Source organism: Leopardus geoffroyi, chromosome A3, assembly GCF_018350155.1.
Source record: "Leopardus geoffroyi isolate Oge1 chromosome A3, O.geoffroyi_Oge1_pat1.0, whole genome shotgun sequence".
NCBI lineage: Eukaryota > Metazoa > Chordata > Mammalia > Carnivora > Felidae > Leopardus > Leopardus geoffroyi.
In genome coordinates, this window is record NC_059336.1 from 55,167,553 (window position 1) to 55,183,652 (window position 16,100).

Here is a 16,100-nt window from a genome sequence, read left to right on the forward strand (position 1 = left end):
CGTGACTAAATTTTATAATTTTTGAAATGTTTTTTAAGTGTATTTATTTTGAGAGAGAGAGAGTGCACGAGGGTGGAGCAGAGACAGAGGGAGAGAGAATGCCAAGCAGGCTCCCCACTGTCATCACAAAGCCCCAAGCGGGGCTCGAACCCACAAACCGCAAGATCGTGACCTGAGCCAAAGTCAGTCGCTTAACTGACTGAGCCACCCAGGCTCCCCGTTACCACTTTACTGAGTTTTAAATGGTCCTCTTCTGTATTTATCTCCTGCGTATTCTCAAGGTGCTCCTTGACATCTGTTACCTTTAGATCAATCATACCCTGAGGAATTTAGCCAAGGAGATTTCTGGCAACTTCCCACATACTTCACCTTTCAGCCAAATGCCCTTTAAGTAGACCTGTTGCCGGTGGATTTCTAACTCTGAACATATTCAAGGAGTAGAACTTTTTTGTTTGTCTCGCCTTTAAAATTTTACTTCATCCTTGTTCATAGCAAGTCTTCGAGAAACCCTGTCAAATGAATTTCACAGCATATTCCCATATTTCTTTTTTTTTTCTTTAATGTTCATATACTTATTTTGAGAGAGAGAGCACAAGCAGGGGAGGGGCAGAGAGAGAATCCCAAGCAGGCTCCACACTCAGCGCAGGGCTTAACACTAGGCTTGATCCCACAACCGCGATATCATGACCTGAGTTCAAATCAAGAGTCAGACGCTTAACTAAGCCACGTAGGCGCCCCTACCGTGTTTCCTTTTTCATTCTAGGTGCTGTGTGAGCCCTGAGGAGAGGCTGTGTTAACACAGCTGATCGTCCCTGACTGCTCTAACCCTGTACCGCATGCCATTCCGGCTGGTAAATTCCAAGTACGTGTGGGTGACAGTAGAGGTGAGGTGTCAAATCATCCGCATCTCAGACTGAAGACACTGAGGCACAGGTTGGTGGGATGATTTTCTTGGGAGGACAAGTCCAGCCAGCTAGAGTTCAAGTCTCTGCCGGCAGAGATCCCCGCCTGGTGCTTCTCAAGCCACGAGAACCCGCAACCTAGCCAGCCTTGACTGTAGTATTCACACAGTGATGTCACTGCTTTCAGAAAGTCATAAAGCAGCAAGTTTAAGATCCTTTTCTTATTTCTGTGTTATTGGTATCCTGTGGCTCAGCGTATTAAAGAGTAGAGGGGAGCATGCTTGGGCTTACAAACCTGCCAGGAAAGGGAGAAGTGGTAGGTTCCCACTGCCTACAAGAACATCGCAAGGCCAAGTGGCTGAGAGAGAAAGCGTGAGTTGATGTCCTAAATGTGACTGTTGGTAGAAGCAAAGACTGGCGCCTGACTTCGTGAAATGGGCTGTGACTCGTGTTAGATTAATTAAATACCAACTACCACCCCCATTTGCTCCTGGCAGGTCTGTCAGCCTCAGCATCTGAAAGGAAAATGTACGAGAAGCTAGACCATATGGACCAGAGGCCCTTTCACCTTCTCAAAAACACTAAATGGCTGGAGCATCATCTAAACGCTTGTTAATACCTTGTTCGGTGATAAGCACAGGAATTAATGAAGCCTGCTTTTCGTTAGCTTGCACTGCAGCCAGGGAAGGGAAACAAATAGCTATAATTCAGTCTGCAGTCCGGAGCCATAAATTAGCTAAATGAGACGTGTGGCAAGCTGGGGCTAGAAAGCAGCATATACAAGTCAACAGGCCAGGTGTGGTTCCGAAGGAAAATGTCACCACTGGACGCAGGGGAGCCTGGGTCTTGCCAGGCTCCGACACTCAGCTGTGGTCCTGGGCCAGTCACATCCCCTAGACCGTGATGGTGTCATCGGTAGACTGGAGTTGGAGCTGGGTGGCATCCGTGGACCCTTCGGGAAATCGGCAGCGGAGCAGGTGCGGTCCAGCCTTTGAGCTGCCCCAGAGGCTGTGGGGTCTCAGGCTGTGCCCGAGCCCCACCCCCCCCCACCCCCCACCCCACAGTCCTTCACCGTTAACAGTTCTCTTCCTCTAGCGAGCGTTTTCCATTTGTCTCACTTGACCCGCTTTTCAGTGGTGTCCCCAACTAAGCCGGGGAGGCAGGTTCCTAACCTCATCTCAACAGGCACGTGAGCAGTAATGACGCAGCCCATGGCATGGGTGGTGCCCGTCTGACTGACTCCTCCTGGCCTCTGCCTCTTCCACCCACACACGCGACTGCCCCCCCCCACCTCTGCCATCAACGTGGTATCAACCCCCACGTCTGTTCCTCAAGTGGTTTTCAATGCACCGCTGATTTACGGTCAACTGTTGACTTAAGCTTATAAATAAACCAGAATGCTAAACTTTCGCTTTTTTAGAGTTAGCTTTTCCCCAGTTGCTATACACGTCTAAAGGCATTTGATTTTTTTTTTTTGCTTTCATTTAATTTATAAGAATGTATTCACTTTTTTAATGTGACAGTCAAACTCAATTTTCTATAAAAACAAAAGGTTACCATATTACTAAAATGGCTGTATGTAAATACATTTTCCATGTGCCAGTCTTGTCATTTTTGTGTTTCTTTTTTTAAATTAAAATTTTTTTTTTTTTTTTAGAGAGAGAGTGAGAGCAGGGGAGAGGGGCAGAGAGAGAATCTTAAGCAGGCTCCATGCTCATTGCGGAGCCCAACACGGGGCTCGATCCCATGACCCTAGGATCATGATCTCAGCTGAAAGCAAGAGTCAGCTGCTCAACCAACTGAGCCACCCAGGCACCCCTCCTGGAATTTTTAGTTATAAAATTCACATAACATAGAGTTAACCGATTATGTTTCAGTGTACCTGTTCAGTGGCATTAAATACATTCACGATGCACTCACCATCCGTCTCTACAACTCTTTGCTCTTCCTAGACTGAAACTCGGTCTCCATTAAACACTAACTCCCCGTCCTCCCTCCCCCTCCCTGGGAACCACCATTCTACTTCCTGTTTCTGTGAATTGGACAACCAGGGACCTCGTGTAAGTGGAATCACAGTATTTGTCCTTTTGTGGCTGGTTTATTGCACTTCGCATAATGTCCTCAAAATTCCCCCATGTAGCATGTGTCACAGTTTCCTTCCTTTTTAAGGCCGAATAATCCTCAGCTTAATGGCTTTTAAGGCGTATATTTAGTTGTACGAAGTGTGCGTACATAGACCATTTGGTGATGTGTATTTTATATAAAATTAGAATTGCTATATAAAATAACAATTTTATACATTCTTATCCACATGTAAGATACAACCCTGTACCAGTCATCTAAAAGTCACCCACTTATTGTCCTGATCTCTTCCATTGGGTTCAAAGAGACCCACAAACAGCTCACAAATGGCCATATGTGGGGTCCTTTGAAAATGGGTTCAGAATCAACACAGATCTTGGTCAACAAGGAACGACACAGCTTTCCCCAGCGTGAGGTGACACTGTTCCCCTGCAAGAATCTGCGTAAAGCTTGATTCAGAACCAAGGCCCAGACTAGCTTATGTGACAAAGTGGCCAAAGCCAGAGCAGCTGTCCTACAAGCCAGAGCCTATGACAAGCAGGCCGGCAGAGGGCAAGGGGGCTTCCCTAGCAGGCCTCCTATTGAAGGTGTGCTCGTTTTCCATGATTTTTCCAAGCTCTCTTTACACAAACCTCTGGAACATCTTCTGGGGAGGGAAGGAGGTATGCCTGTCCCCAGATTCCTGGTCATGCCCCTTAGGCTGTTGTTCAAATATGGTTCCCGTTCCTGCTTCAGGTAGGTCCCAGGAGTGTGGAGCCTGAAGTTGAACTCAGGGTAGGAAGGAAGGGGGGCACTCCCCTCCTCACTTTCCTGGGAGAGCAAGAAAGCGACAGCATACGGGTGTAGACAGCATGCTGTGTGTAGTACGCGTCTGGGCCTGGGATGGTGAGAGCTGTATTCCCTGCTTCTTCCAAACACACGCATCCGGGGAACTGCCGCGGCAAATGGGAACCAGCCTGTTTCCATTGGTCAAGGCTGCCGCTGCCGTGAGGAGGCTTGGGGCTGGGGACTTTTAGCATGTTTCCGCGCCTGCACTGCAGACTGTTGTTGCAATCCACGGCAAAGGTTATGTCGTCACAGGGCAAGGCTGGGTGTCTCGACACCTCAAGTGCGAGAGCACGATCGCTGCTTCGGTAACTAATCTCACGCAGTTTGAACGTCAGCAACATTCATTCGGCTGTGCCAAATTCCGATTTGTGCACCTACTGGTGTTATTTCCAGATACCTTGTGTTTGTGCAAATACCAGAAAATGAGCTGCTTCCTAGAAGCTGACAGGGAAGGTCAGCCATTCCCAACCTGCCGGGCTGTGCCTGCACGCACGTGCAGTGGGCCAGAAGGACACGGGAGCTGTCCAGGGCCCTCCTCGGTGTGGAGCTGTGATCCCTCCTGGGGCAGTCACAGCCATGGTGACTCACTTCAAGTTACTACCCTGTTCACGCAACTGCAGAAATAGAACCCACCTTGCCACAGAGGGAGGCAGTGGCTAAAGGGCTCACGTTACCAGGAACTGTATTTAATGCCGAGGGGGCAGTTTTCCCTTCTCAATTCATGATTCCGTCATTCATAACACTCAGTCATTCATTCGTCCCCCAAGCGCATGTTGGAAGATCGCTCTGTGCCAGGCATTGTGCTAAGCGCTGTGGATAAAACAGTGAAAAAGACACATCCGGTCTCAGGCCTGCCAGAGCTCACCGTGGAGATTACGACCCAGTGGGACGGATGCCAAGAGGAGGCAGTGCAGGTCCACGGCACGGACGAGGAGCCCTCGGTAGGAAAGGCAGTGCTGGGCAGAGGGAAGAGCAGAGCCAAGCCTGGAGGTGGGGAGGATGATTGCCCCTTGAAAATAGAGACTCAGTTTGCAGCCCGGGGAGAAGGCAGGGGGTGATGCCAGATGAGGCTGGGGGCTGAGGCTTCATCCCATTTCTCAGCAGAAGCAAAAACACAAGTGACTGTGCTGTGGGAAGACCAACTGTCCAACCACCACCAACTCTTAATCTTCACATAGTTCCTACTGACGTGGGAAGCGACCCCACCAAAAAGACAACGCAAATTGTTTTAGCCAGTTTATTTGGAGAATCCTTCGTTTTAAAATGTAGTGTATTGGGGCTACTGGGTGGCTCAGAGGGTTGCTCGTCCGACTTCGGCTCAGGTCATGATCTCACGGTTTGTGAGTTCGAGCCCTGCATCGGGCTCTCCGCTGTCATCGCAGAGCCCACTTCAGATCCTCTGTCTCCCCCGCCCTTTGCTCTTCCCCCCTCTCACGCATGCACATGCTCTCACTCTCAAAAATAAACGTTAAAAAAATAAAATAAAATATACTCTATGAACAGAAGATTTGAGGTATGGTAAAGCCGGCAGACCAGGAGATGATTGCTATTGAAAAGATAGTTTGGGGGGCACCTGGGTGGCTCAGCTGGTGAAGCAACCGACTTCGGCTCAGGTCATGATCTCTCAGTCTGTGAGTTCGAGCCCCGCGTCGGGCTCTGTGCTGACAGCTCAGAGCCAGGAGCCTGCTTCGGATTCTGTGTGTGTGTTTCTCTCTCTGTGCCCCTCCCCAACTTGTGCTCTGTCTCTCTCTCTCAAAAATAAACATTAAAAAAAATTTAAAAAACAAAAAAGAAAGAAAAGATAATTTTTATATTCAGGTCCCAGGAAGAGGGGCTATGCCACGCCATAGGGGTCACACGAGGAATCACCAGCGTTGGTCAGGATGTACAAGGAGTGCGTGGGTGGGTACTGTGGGCACTAAAGAGTCTTTATTGTGGTTCCCAGGGAAGGAATGGGTCAGGCAGGGGAAACAGGCTTAGGGTCGGGTAGTTTGGATTTCAGCAGGCTCAGGGGTATAGAGGCTAGATGTCTGGTCCCAGGTGCTGGGCTGATCAGGGCAGGGGGACAGTGGTCCAGAGCATGAGAGCCCAAGAGGAGGTGGTGGGTGTGGGCTCTGAATTGGTGATTTGTATCTAAGAGATGCACTGGTAGGCGAGCTGTATACTCCCTCTGGAAATTAACTAGCCCTGAAAGTGGCATCCTCTCCACGGGCAGCAAAGCATCAGAAGACAGAAAATAAGAGATGAGCTTAATACTGCCTTTTGATTAGGCCACCAGGGGCAGCCACAACTGTATTCTACTCTGCCTCTCAGTTCAGAGAATTGAACTTAAACACTTAATATGCTTCTAACAGCAGGGTAAAAAAGGTTGTCTTAGAGAGTATAAAGGTGAGAAACGGAAAACAGAAGGGTCTGGAAACGCTTCCTAGGCCCAGCCCACCAGCCAGCCAGACTTCTGCTGTGTTCAAAGGGTGTCTCGAGTCTGGCTGACTCAAGCTGGCCTGCGATTGCCACAAATAATCCTGTCAGTCCAAATTGGTTTCTGGAGAGGCGTAATATCTTTTTTTTTTTTTAATGTTTATTTTTGACAGAGAGACAGAGCATGAGTGGGGGAGGGGCAGAGAGAGAGAGGGAGACACAGACTCCGAAGCAGGCTCCAGGCTCTGAGCGGTCAGCACAGAGCCCAACACGGGGCTGGAACTCATGGACGTGAGATCATGACCTGAGCCGAAGTCGGACGCTCAACCGACTGAGCCACCCACGCACCCCAGAGAGGTGTAATATCTTTAATAGTTATTTCTGTGACACCTTTCTACATGTAATTAGTGAATATATATTCATTGGCCTTAGCCTTTGCAAAAGTGCAGAGCTCTTGAATAATTCCTCCTTAGTCAAAATGGCTGCGTGTTTTCTCTCCCAGAAACCTTGATGCCCCAATTCATGACCCAAGTGAGGCCCAAAGGAGCCTCTGCCCAGCTTGTTGGCAGAGGGGCCATTGGTGATTAATGGGAAGTGCTTTATGACCTGCCCATGCAGTTTCTCAAGTTGTTGGCAATTCTGAAGTACATCTGGTGAGAGAATAAATTGCCATAGACTTTCTAAAAAAAAAATATATATATTATTGCCCCCAAAGCCACCAGTTCCACTTTTCGAGTTTATTTTAAGAAAACAGTCAGTGGCTTGGCAGAGAAATTTATGCCAAGGATGTTCATTACAGCATTTTTAAAAAATAATGAAAAATAGAAAAAAATTATGCAAAAAACAGGGAGTACTTCAGGTAATTAGCTTATGGTGCATCCACACAATGGAAGATCTCCAGCCATTAGAAAGCACTTCAAAAAACCCACAAAAACAAAAACAAAATTTTAAAAACCAAAAATACCAGGCTACAGACTTTTAGTGTGGTATATAGCATGATCTGAGCTTTGCAAAAGAAAATATACACTTTTTATATTTATTACATATGAATACAATTGTGTTTTTTTTATTACAAAAGATTAGAACATGTTTAATTTTCTTTGTGCTGGGGTAAAAAAATTCAATTACTGTTTTCATCTCTACAAGCAGCAAATTATAACTGAAATAAAAAACCTATCATTGAGATTTTTTTTTAAGTTTATTTTTGTAAGAGAGAGAGACAGAGCACTAGTAAGGGAGGGGCAGGGAGAGAGAAGGAGAGAGAGACACAGAATCTGAACCAGACTCCAGGCTCTGAGCTGTCAGCACAGAGCCCGACGTGGGGCTTGAACTCACGAACCATGAGATCATGACTTGAGCCGAAGTCGGACACTTAACCAACTGAGCCACCCGGGTGCCCCATATAAAATCTACAATTGAAAAAAAAAAATTAGTAGATATGATGTTTACAACTTTCCTTAAGGCCAGCGAACATTCATTCATTAGGATGGAGACTATATCATTCTTTTACAGAATCTAAATCTAAACTTTAATAGTATCCTCTCATATCTAGTTGAAAGCTTACCCATATGTATCTATTGGATTGTCAGAAGGAGAAAGAAAGATTGGAGAAAACCAGAGAAAGGATCAGGGAATGAAGAAGACCTCTAGGCAGAAGAGGCTCACACAAAGTGTAACAGAGATCAAACTCCAGGTGACAAAATATTATGGGACATCCTCCCTGTCAGGAATGGGGAAGAAGGCAGGAGTCTCAACTGGGCCTGAGTGAACCCAGAATTCCCCCAACTACCATGCAGGTCTCAGGTGGATGCATGTTGGAAGCCCCAGGGCTCTCCACAAGGGGGATGAAACCCTCCGAGTAGCCTGGACTGACCGCTTCCAGAGAGGCCCAGCAAATTCCAGAAAGTGTGGGAAGCATTGGGGAGAAAGAGCCTCCTGTTTCCCATAACGTTTCCCCCTTGCCTTTGTTCACACTTTGAAAGCAAACACCGTTTTCCATTTTTCCATATGCATTTTTTAAATTGTTCAGTCTTGTTTGTCTTTTATGGCGAGGTTAGTGACCCTCTCTTCGTGATTTAATAAAACATTGGAAGACTTCGTGACGTGACAGAAAAAGACTGCGACAAGGGAATAGGGCAGCAGTATTTCAGTGCGGGAGGAAATGAGAAATACAGTCCCTCAAGGACAGTTAATAAGGAGCAGCAAATCTGTCTTTAAAAATGCTTCTGAAAATGAGCTTAGCTATTTCCTTCCTCAACTGCAGTGATTGGCAAAGGCAGCAGCTAAGAACACAGAGGGGGTGGAACGCACAGATCCAATGCAAGGGATCTATTCTTTCTTCTTTTTTAATGTTTATTTATTTATTTTTGAGAGAGAGAGCATGGGGGGGAGGGGCAGAGAGAGAGAGAGAGAGAGAGAGAGAGAGAATCCCAAGCAAGCTCTGTGCTGTCAGTGCAGAACCCCCCCCCCCCCCACGTGGGGCTCAATTCCACGAACCGTGAGATCACAACCTGAGCCAAAATCGAGAGCTGGACGCTCAACTGACTGAGCCACGCAGGTGCCCCCAAGGATCTGTTCTTATTACCCCGGGGTCTTCGGGCATTTATCTGAGCACCTCAGAAGGCTGAACTTGTATATTAGTACCCTCAGATTTGTGATCGAAACAAGGTAAAGTTCTGGTCACATTCAAGTGTTTCTCATATGGGTAAGTTCTTTCTGCTCCTATCAGACTAATCAGAAGAAAATATATGTAGGGGCGCCTGGGGGGGCTCAGTCGGTTAAGCTTCTGACTCTTGATATCTGCTCAGGTCACTGTCTTGCAGTGATGAGACAGAGCCCAGAGTCGGGCTTTGGACTGTCAGCGTGGAGCCTGCTTAAGATTCTCTCTCTCCGGGGCGCCTGGGTGGCGCAGTCGGTTAAGCGTCCGACTTCAGCCAGGTCACGATCTCGCGGTCCGTGAGTTTGAGCCCCGCGTCAGGCTCTGGGCTGATGGCTCAGAGCCTGGAGCCTGTTTCCGATTCTGTGTCTCCCTCTCTCTCTGCCCCTCCCCGGTTCATGCTCTCTCTCTGTCCCAAAAATAAATAAACGTTGAAAAAAAAAAAAATTAAAAAAAAAATTCTCTCTCTCCCCCTCTCTCTGCCCTTCCTCTGTGCGCTCTCTCCCTCTCTCTTTCTCTCTAATAAATAAATAAATAAATAAATAAATAAATAAATAAATATTAAAAAAAAAAAAGAAAAGAAAATATATTTGTGCAGTAGCCCCTCCTGGTTCGCTCTCTGAGCCAGGCAGTCTCAGGAAGCTCTCTTGTTCCTCTAATATCTTGTCCTGGATTCTCCAGGATGAAAAACGAGGGAGCAGAAGGTAGACTGGAACTGTCTGCTAAAGCAACTTTGGACACCTGCCTCAATAATGCGGGTGCACGCACACAGACACACACACACCATGCTTTTGCGTTCAAACCTCCTTTTATTCTTACAGAATCAAAACGCCAGCCTCCCAGCTAGGGTGCCCAGGCCCTCCGTTTCCGTGGAGAGTTCAATCGCCTCAGCCCGGCCTGTGCCCCCGCCCTCACCCTCTTGCCACGGGCAACCAGTCTCTACCTTGCAATAGGCACAATTTTGAAATTATGCTCTTGCCTTGAACATATTTAACTTCTTAGAGTTGGTCTCCATCACTGTTGACTGTTGTTTGAAATAGTAATTTTTTTTTTTTATCCTGACCAAGTTCATTTCTTTGTAGCTGCAAATGTTCTTTTCTTTTTATTTTTTTTTTTTAACATTTGAGAGAGAGAGAAAGAGAGAGCAGGGGAGGGGCACAGAGAGAGGGAAACACAGAAGCCGAAACAGGCTCCAGGCTCCGGAGCCAGACTCAGGGCTCGAACCCACGAACCATGAGATCGTGACCTGAGCTGAAGTCGGATGCTTAACCCACTGAGCCACCCAGGTGCCCCTGTAGCTGCAAATTTTCAAATAGTTTAGCTTTCATGTCGTTCTTCTTTTGTGTCTGAAATATTAAATGTGGCCGCTTTCTCTCCTTATGGCACAGGCATAAATGCATGCAGGTTTTCTCTGTGGATGTAGGTCTCTTTATGTTGACGGTTAGAGGTGGAGAGACACCACTGTTGGGTTGATGCAGTAGAGGTGTTTTTGTTTTACAATGAGCAAAGCTCACTTATGAAATTTGTGCTCAGGATTTCAGAATTTGTATGTGTGCTAGGATCCCTTGTTTTTCAAAATCGTGGAATATTTTGGCAGAAACTGCTGGGAATCCACCAAATCCTTCTCCCCTTCCATGCTAAGAAAGCTGTGGCTGGGCACATCCTCTCTCCCCACTAGGCAGGGACTCCATTTCCCAGCCTGCTGTGCAGCTGGCTGTGGTCATGTGACTCGGCTCTTGGCCAGGAAAGATCAGGGGAGTGTGATGTGTCTTATGCCATTGTTCCTCTCCTCAGGAGGCAAACCCGAACCTGGCTTCGGCCAAAATCGACCACAAAGATAAGGACAGTGCCCTGGAGGGTTAGTGGGAAACTGGATCCAAGGAACCTGATAGCTGAGCAACCCCACAAGCAGAGGTCTCACCTAGCTGCCCGGGACCAAGGGAAGCAAGGTTATTGTCTTAAAGCCATTTTCCTTTCTCCTTCCTGCCTCCCTGTGGTCCTAACTATGCTACTCTGCTCTCTGCAGACCTCAGAACCACCCTTGCAACAGCCGCATGTGCACCTTAGGATGCTTTCCCAGGCATGGGAATGGGGGTGCATCCCCCCCCTGCTCCCATCCAGCCCATTCCACCAGCAGTGCTGGGAGGCCAACTCACCACCCAGGGAGAGCTTCCAGAAGAATGAAATGGTGCAGTGCCGGCCACTGAGAAATTTGCCCTTTGAAGTCAAACCCATGCTCCTGGCCTCGCTGCGTGCTGTGTTCTTGTCAGCTGAGCCCTGAAATCTTAGGATTTGGACTGAAGAGCCAGTCTCCGAAACAAATTTCTACGCTTGCCCCCAAAGAACAAATCTTCGCCATAAAACAAGTTGGCAATACAACCGTGATCATTATGGCCACCGTTCATTCAGCCTCTACCCTGGACCCGGCCCTGAGCTAGATCCTTTATACACATTATTTCACTTATTCTTCACGAAGGCCCCCTGGCTGGAGTAGTTCTGCCATTTAGGAGATGAGGAAGCCGAGGTGCAAAAATGCTCCATGACTTACCCAGAATCCCACGGAGAGCAAGGTGGCCCTGGGGTCTGGACTGTCCCATCCCAGAGCACGCACCCTCCGCACGCCACTGCCCGTGCGTTTCCATAACATCAAATGCCTGGTCTCTGGGCATTCCCCCAACTTCAGAGGGCCACACTCTGCTTTGTGGCACAGCCCATACCTTATCCATCACTCTCAGCTGAAGCAAGCAGAGTCATGTAGGAAATACTTAACATGGTGGGAGTTTTAGTCCAAAAAAAACATGTGCTGTAAATGATGTTGGGGAAAACGTTCCCAGGGCTCAGTGCAGCAACGTGGGAATTGATCTAGATTTTTCTTGCTCAGCTTGGCTATCAGAACGTCCTAGCGAAACTTTGCTTTTATTTCGCCCCAGCCACAGGGATCAAGATTCAAGACAAGAAGGCACTGGATTTTTAGGGGTAGTCAGTATTAGTTTGACAGTCTGAGGCTAGGCTCTCCCCAGGAGCTTCTGAGATCGTTGTTACCACAGCCACTGCCCAGGCCCCACAGAAAAAAAGTCAGGTGCCCCAGGGCTAAAGAGAAGATATAAACCAAAAGCCAACAGAGGGCTTGACCACAAGCCTCAGGGAAAGATGTAAGAGCTTGGTAGTTATGCACTATTTTAGGAAAGCGAAGTTCATTAAAGGCTCATTGAAGTGGGGGAGAATTCTGAAGGTGGCAGGCTGAAGTCAGAGGTGAAGACTAATTAGCTGGAGTTACTTAGTGGGGCCATGAATGATTTTTAGTTGGGAGCTCCAGTTGTGACCCCCCATTGTTTAAATAGTCTCCCCATTATCATCTTATCGCGTTAATATCCTATAGTCATTTGCACTTGGTTAGCAATTTCAAGGTTCTAGATTTCCTGAAGTTGTCCTAGGAGGTGTAGACACCAGATTTGTGGCTTACTATTGATGGCCCTGGTGCTAATTTTGGTAAGGACATAGTCTTATACACCGAAAGAGCAGTAATACTTTATTTAAAATATATACAAAATTATTATTTTAAAACATATATATTACTGTCCAGCATACGTCATATAACACTGAGTGATATAAATTTCGATACCTTCATTCATTCAGTGTGTGATTTCTCTTTTGCTCCTCAAGAACATTCTCTTAAATGCCCCCAGAGGGGAGGTGCCCAGTGGCCTGTTACTCTGGCTGGTCTGGCTGTATTTTTGGACACCACGGAGGCCACGCTAGTTGCCTCGTGGGAACTGAAGGCAAACCGTGGCCTTACTGGGTGCACTAGGGACACAGAATCGATGGGACCCACCTCAATCAATCACACACCGATTGCCAGACTTCAGTCTCTACGTCTCTCTGTCTCGTCTGAATACAAAAGGATGGGGAGTGGGTGGGAAAGAAGTGGTATTTTCTTCACAGACCTTCCTCTAGGCTTAGATTAATGTAAATGATGTTCTCTTTCTTTGCCTCTGTCACCAGTACCGCAGGAAGAGAGCATTAGTTGGCCTCTTAACACAATCTTGGAAAGGAAATAAGAAAAGAGACACAAAGAGAGCTTCTGTGCTGTTAGGCCAAGTTGGGAGTCACCATCATCCTCAAATCAATTGGACAGCTGCTTCTGCTCATAGCCCATGCCATATTCATCACTAACCCCCCCACAGTGCCTTGCATCCAGCAGGCACTTAATAAATGCAGGGGATCTGGTGACTCTGAGTAGAAAACATATACATTTAGAATCTGAGAGAGGGGCACTGGAGATCATCTAGACTTCCTTCCTCACTTGGCAAATGGGGACACTGAGACCCAGAGAAGCGAGGTAAAATGAACACGCTCGCGTGACTGGTTCCCTGCAGAGTCGGACTCGGAATCAGATTTTCTGAATCTCTCCTTAAACTTCCCGTTCTATTCGGATCTGAAACTCTGAGGAGACCTCGGTGGAGTCAGCGGCCTGCCTGAACTTGAAAATCATCCGCCAACATCGGAAGCTCCTGGTAGCGATGGGTGGCCCTGTGCACGGCGGCCAAGTGTGCGGCACAAGCAGAAAGGTCCCCCTCCAGGCAGCTTTAGTCGTGGGCTCCCAGGCCCGCCTGGGGTGGGAAGCCCCAGGTTGGGGTAGGTGGCCCAGACTGCAGCAGTCAGACGGGCGGCTCTGAGTGAGGTAGGAGGAGAGCTCAATGGGGAACTGGGTCTGTGTGTATGATGCCCCCTGCTGGCAGCCCCAGCGCTGAAGTCCATGTAGCAGCTCACAAAACCTGCAGCCTCAGGGAGTTGAGAGGAAACATGTAAACAAAGCCTACTGCCCGCTTCTGAAACTGAAAGCAAGTCACTACAGACACTTGCTGAAAAGATGAATTACAGAAGGAGTGGTTTTTTCTTTCTTTCTTTCTTTTCTTTTTTTTTTTTCCTGTGCGCTGGATGGATGAGATGAAACAAAGGGAGAGGCGGGGAACAGTGGAGGGAAAGAGAGAGGACAGTCACAGTTACGGCAGGCAGGGAGGGTGAAGGGCTTCAGGGCACAGGGGACAGAGCTGGGCCAGGTAGGAGGGGCTCGGTACATGCACGAGCCCTCAGCTGAACGGCCCCAGATCATTCTCTGGGCTTCAAGCCACTGAGGCCTCCCATGTGTCACATTGGGGAACTGACTAGCACAGGGGCTCGCTCTGCTTCCCAGCATGATTCTGGTTTATAGAAAGGATGATTCGGCATGATCAGAGATGTACAGCCGACCAACAGAGATCCTTGCTTGTTTCCCCACCTGCCACAAACATTAAGTACCTGTTAAGAATACTGGCGTCAAATAAAATGAGGGGTAACCTGTGAGATGACAGCTACTGGGTTTCTCATGTCAGAATATGGCACCACAGGGTTTCTCTTAAGCAGGAGTACTGGGAGCCCTTTGGACAGAGCCTTCCTCCCTGACCCCTCCCTCTTCCCTAACTTCCTGCCCACACAGCCCACCCCATCCCCACTTTGTCCCAACTACCTTCCAGTTTCTATCAGACCCACATACTGCTCTCCTGTAGCAAGAAAAAAAAAATAATTCATCTTGCCAACTTGAAGCAGCAGCTTATCTGGTAACAGAGGCGTACCTTTGTGCTTACAGGGCCACCGGTAATGCTGGCTAGGGCCAAAGTGCCAGGACTCTGAGCTCGGTCCTGGAACCTTCCGCGCAAGCCTCCCTCCCGTCCCTTAAACCGCGGACTGGTTTTCATTGCACACATAGACGGTGCTTGGCTGGATTCTCCTTCTGATCCGCTCAGGCACTTTAGGGAGGATCTGGACGGTCTGGGGCAGCAACTCTATGCAGGCCTCGCGGAATTTTTTGATTCTCCAGCAGTAGACGATGGGGTTGAAGACAGACTTGAGGTAGCTGAGCCACAGGACACAGGCGCTGGTGGTGTAGAAGGAGGAGCTGCAGTAGAACCCCCGGCTGAACACGGACAGGAGGCTGTAGACCGAGTGCGGCAGCCAGCAGAGCGAGAAGCCCACAAAGAGGATCAGGATGGTGGTGCAGGCCTTGGTCTTGAAGCTCAAGTCCAAGCTGACCTGCTGTTGCCGTTGCCGCCGCCGCAGGCCGGCCCTGGTGAGCTGTCTGAGGTCCAGGCTGTCGGACTGGTTGTGCACGCGGATGGCGTTCTTGCGCACGGTGTGCAGGATGCACAGGTAGGAGCACAGCATGACGCCGAAGGGCACGAAGAACACGGCCACCACCAGCGCCACCACGTAGGCGCGCTCCGCCGCGAACTCCGTGTAGCCCAGCACGCACTGGGGAGCCCGCGCCGGCACCTCCACGAACGTCCGGCCTGCCAGCGAGGGGGCCGAGATGCAGAACGACAGCGCCCAGGAGACGGCGATGATCCTCTTGGCCCGCCGCGGGTTCAGCCTGTCCTGGCGTTGGACGATGATGAGAAAGCGGTCCACGCTGATGATGAGCAGGATGGCCACGCCCTCCAGGACAAAAAACCAGTAAAGGGTGGCGGAGAGCCGGCAGAAGTAATCCCCAAAGTGCCAGTGGACCGTGATCAGGGTGACGGCCGTGAAGGGCATGCAGCATAAGGACAGCATGATGTCGGAGAAGGCCAGCGTGGCCAGCAGCAGGTTGATGGCGGAGCGCATGGCTGGCCTCTGATACACGATGATGCAGACGACAGCATTGCCCAGGAACCCCACCACGATCATCAGCATCATGATTATTGCCAAGGATATCCTGAGGGGGGCGGGTGGTGGGGTGGCCCCGGAGTCGGACACATTGCTCCGGTTCGGCAACAAGTACTGGTAGGTCTCGACGGTGGAGCTGTTGCAGGCCATCATGGGAAAAAACTTGGAGCCGGGACAGAAACGACTGGAAGGGCTCCCCTCAGCGCTTTGGTGGCTGCCATTTCCTGTCTGCGGGTTGCATGTCTTGGATCTGGAGGATACTGGAGTGGTAGAGAGAGCCGTTTTCTTTGGGAGCATTAGCCAGGATTTGCAAGTCATCAATCACAGCCTCATCATCTGCATGACAGCCGACTGTGTCTGCAGCCTCCTACTTGGATGCTCTCTGTAGCCTAGAGCAAAGACGAGCAGGGGAGAGAAGGGAGTGAGACTTTCCAAGCACGTTTTGAATAGAGCAGTGTTTAGATTTTACAAGTATTCTAAACAGAATGGAGAGAAAGAACGGCTCGTTGATTTGCCATTCAGGACAAGGCTTG

At 48.9% G+C, this 16,100-nt stretch overlaps 1 protein-coding gene across 2 annotated transcripts in view; it reads right to left on the bottom strand.

The window, feature by feature from the left end:
- GPR45 (G protein-coupled receptor 45) overlaps window positions 1–16,100 on the bottom strand; it is a 110,135-nt gene that overhangs the window by 13,278 nt on the left and 80,757 nt on the right. The window contains exon 2 of one of the 2 annotated variants that reach the window (XM_045445557.1): window positions 12,403–15,956. The exons of the other annotated variant lie outside the window; for it this stretch is intronic. Coding sequence (XP_045301513.1) covers window positions 14,599–15,885 — 1,287 coding nt within the window. The 5' untranslated portion in view covers window positions 15,886–15,956 and the 3' untranslated portion in view covers window positions 12,403–14,598. Of the gene's footprint in view, window positions 1–12,402; window positions 15,957–16,100 lie in introns of those variants that run through there. 2 annotated transcript variants of the gene reach the window in all.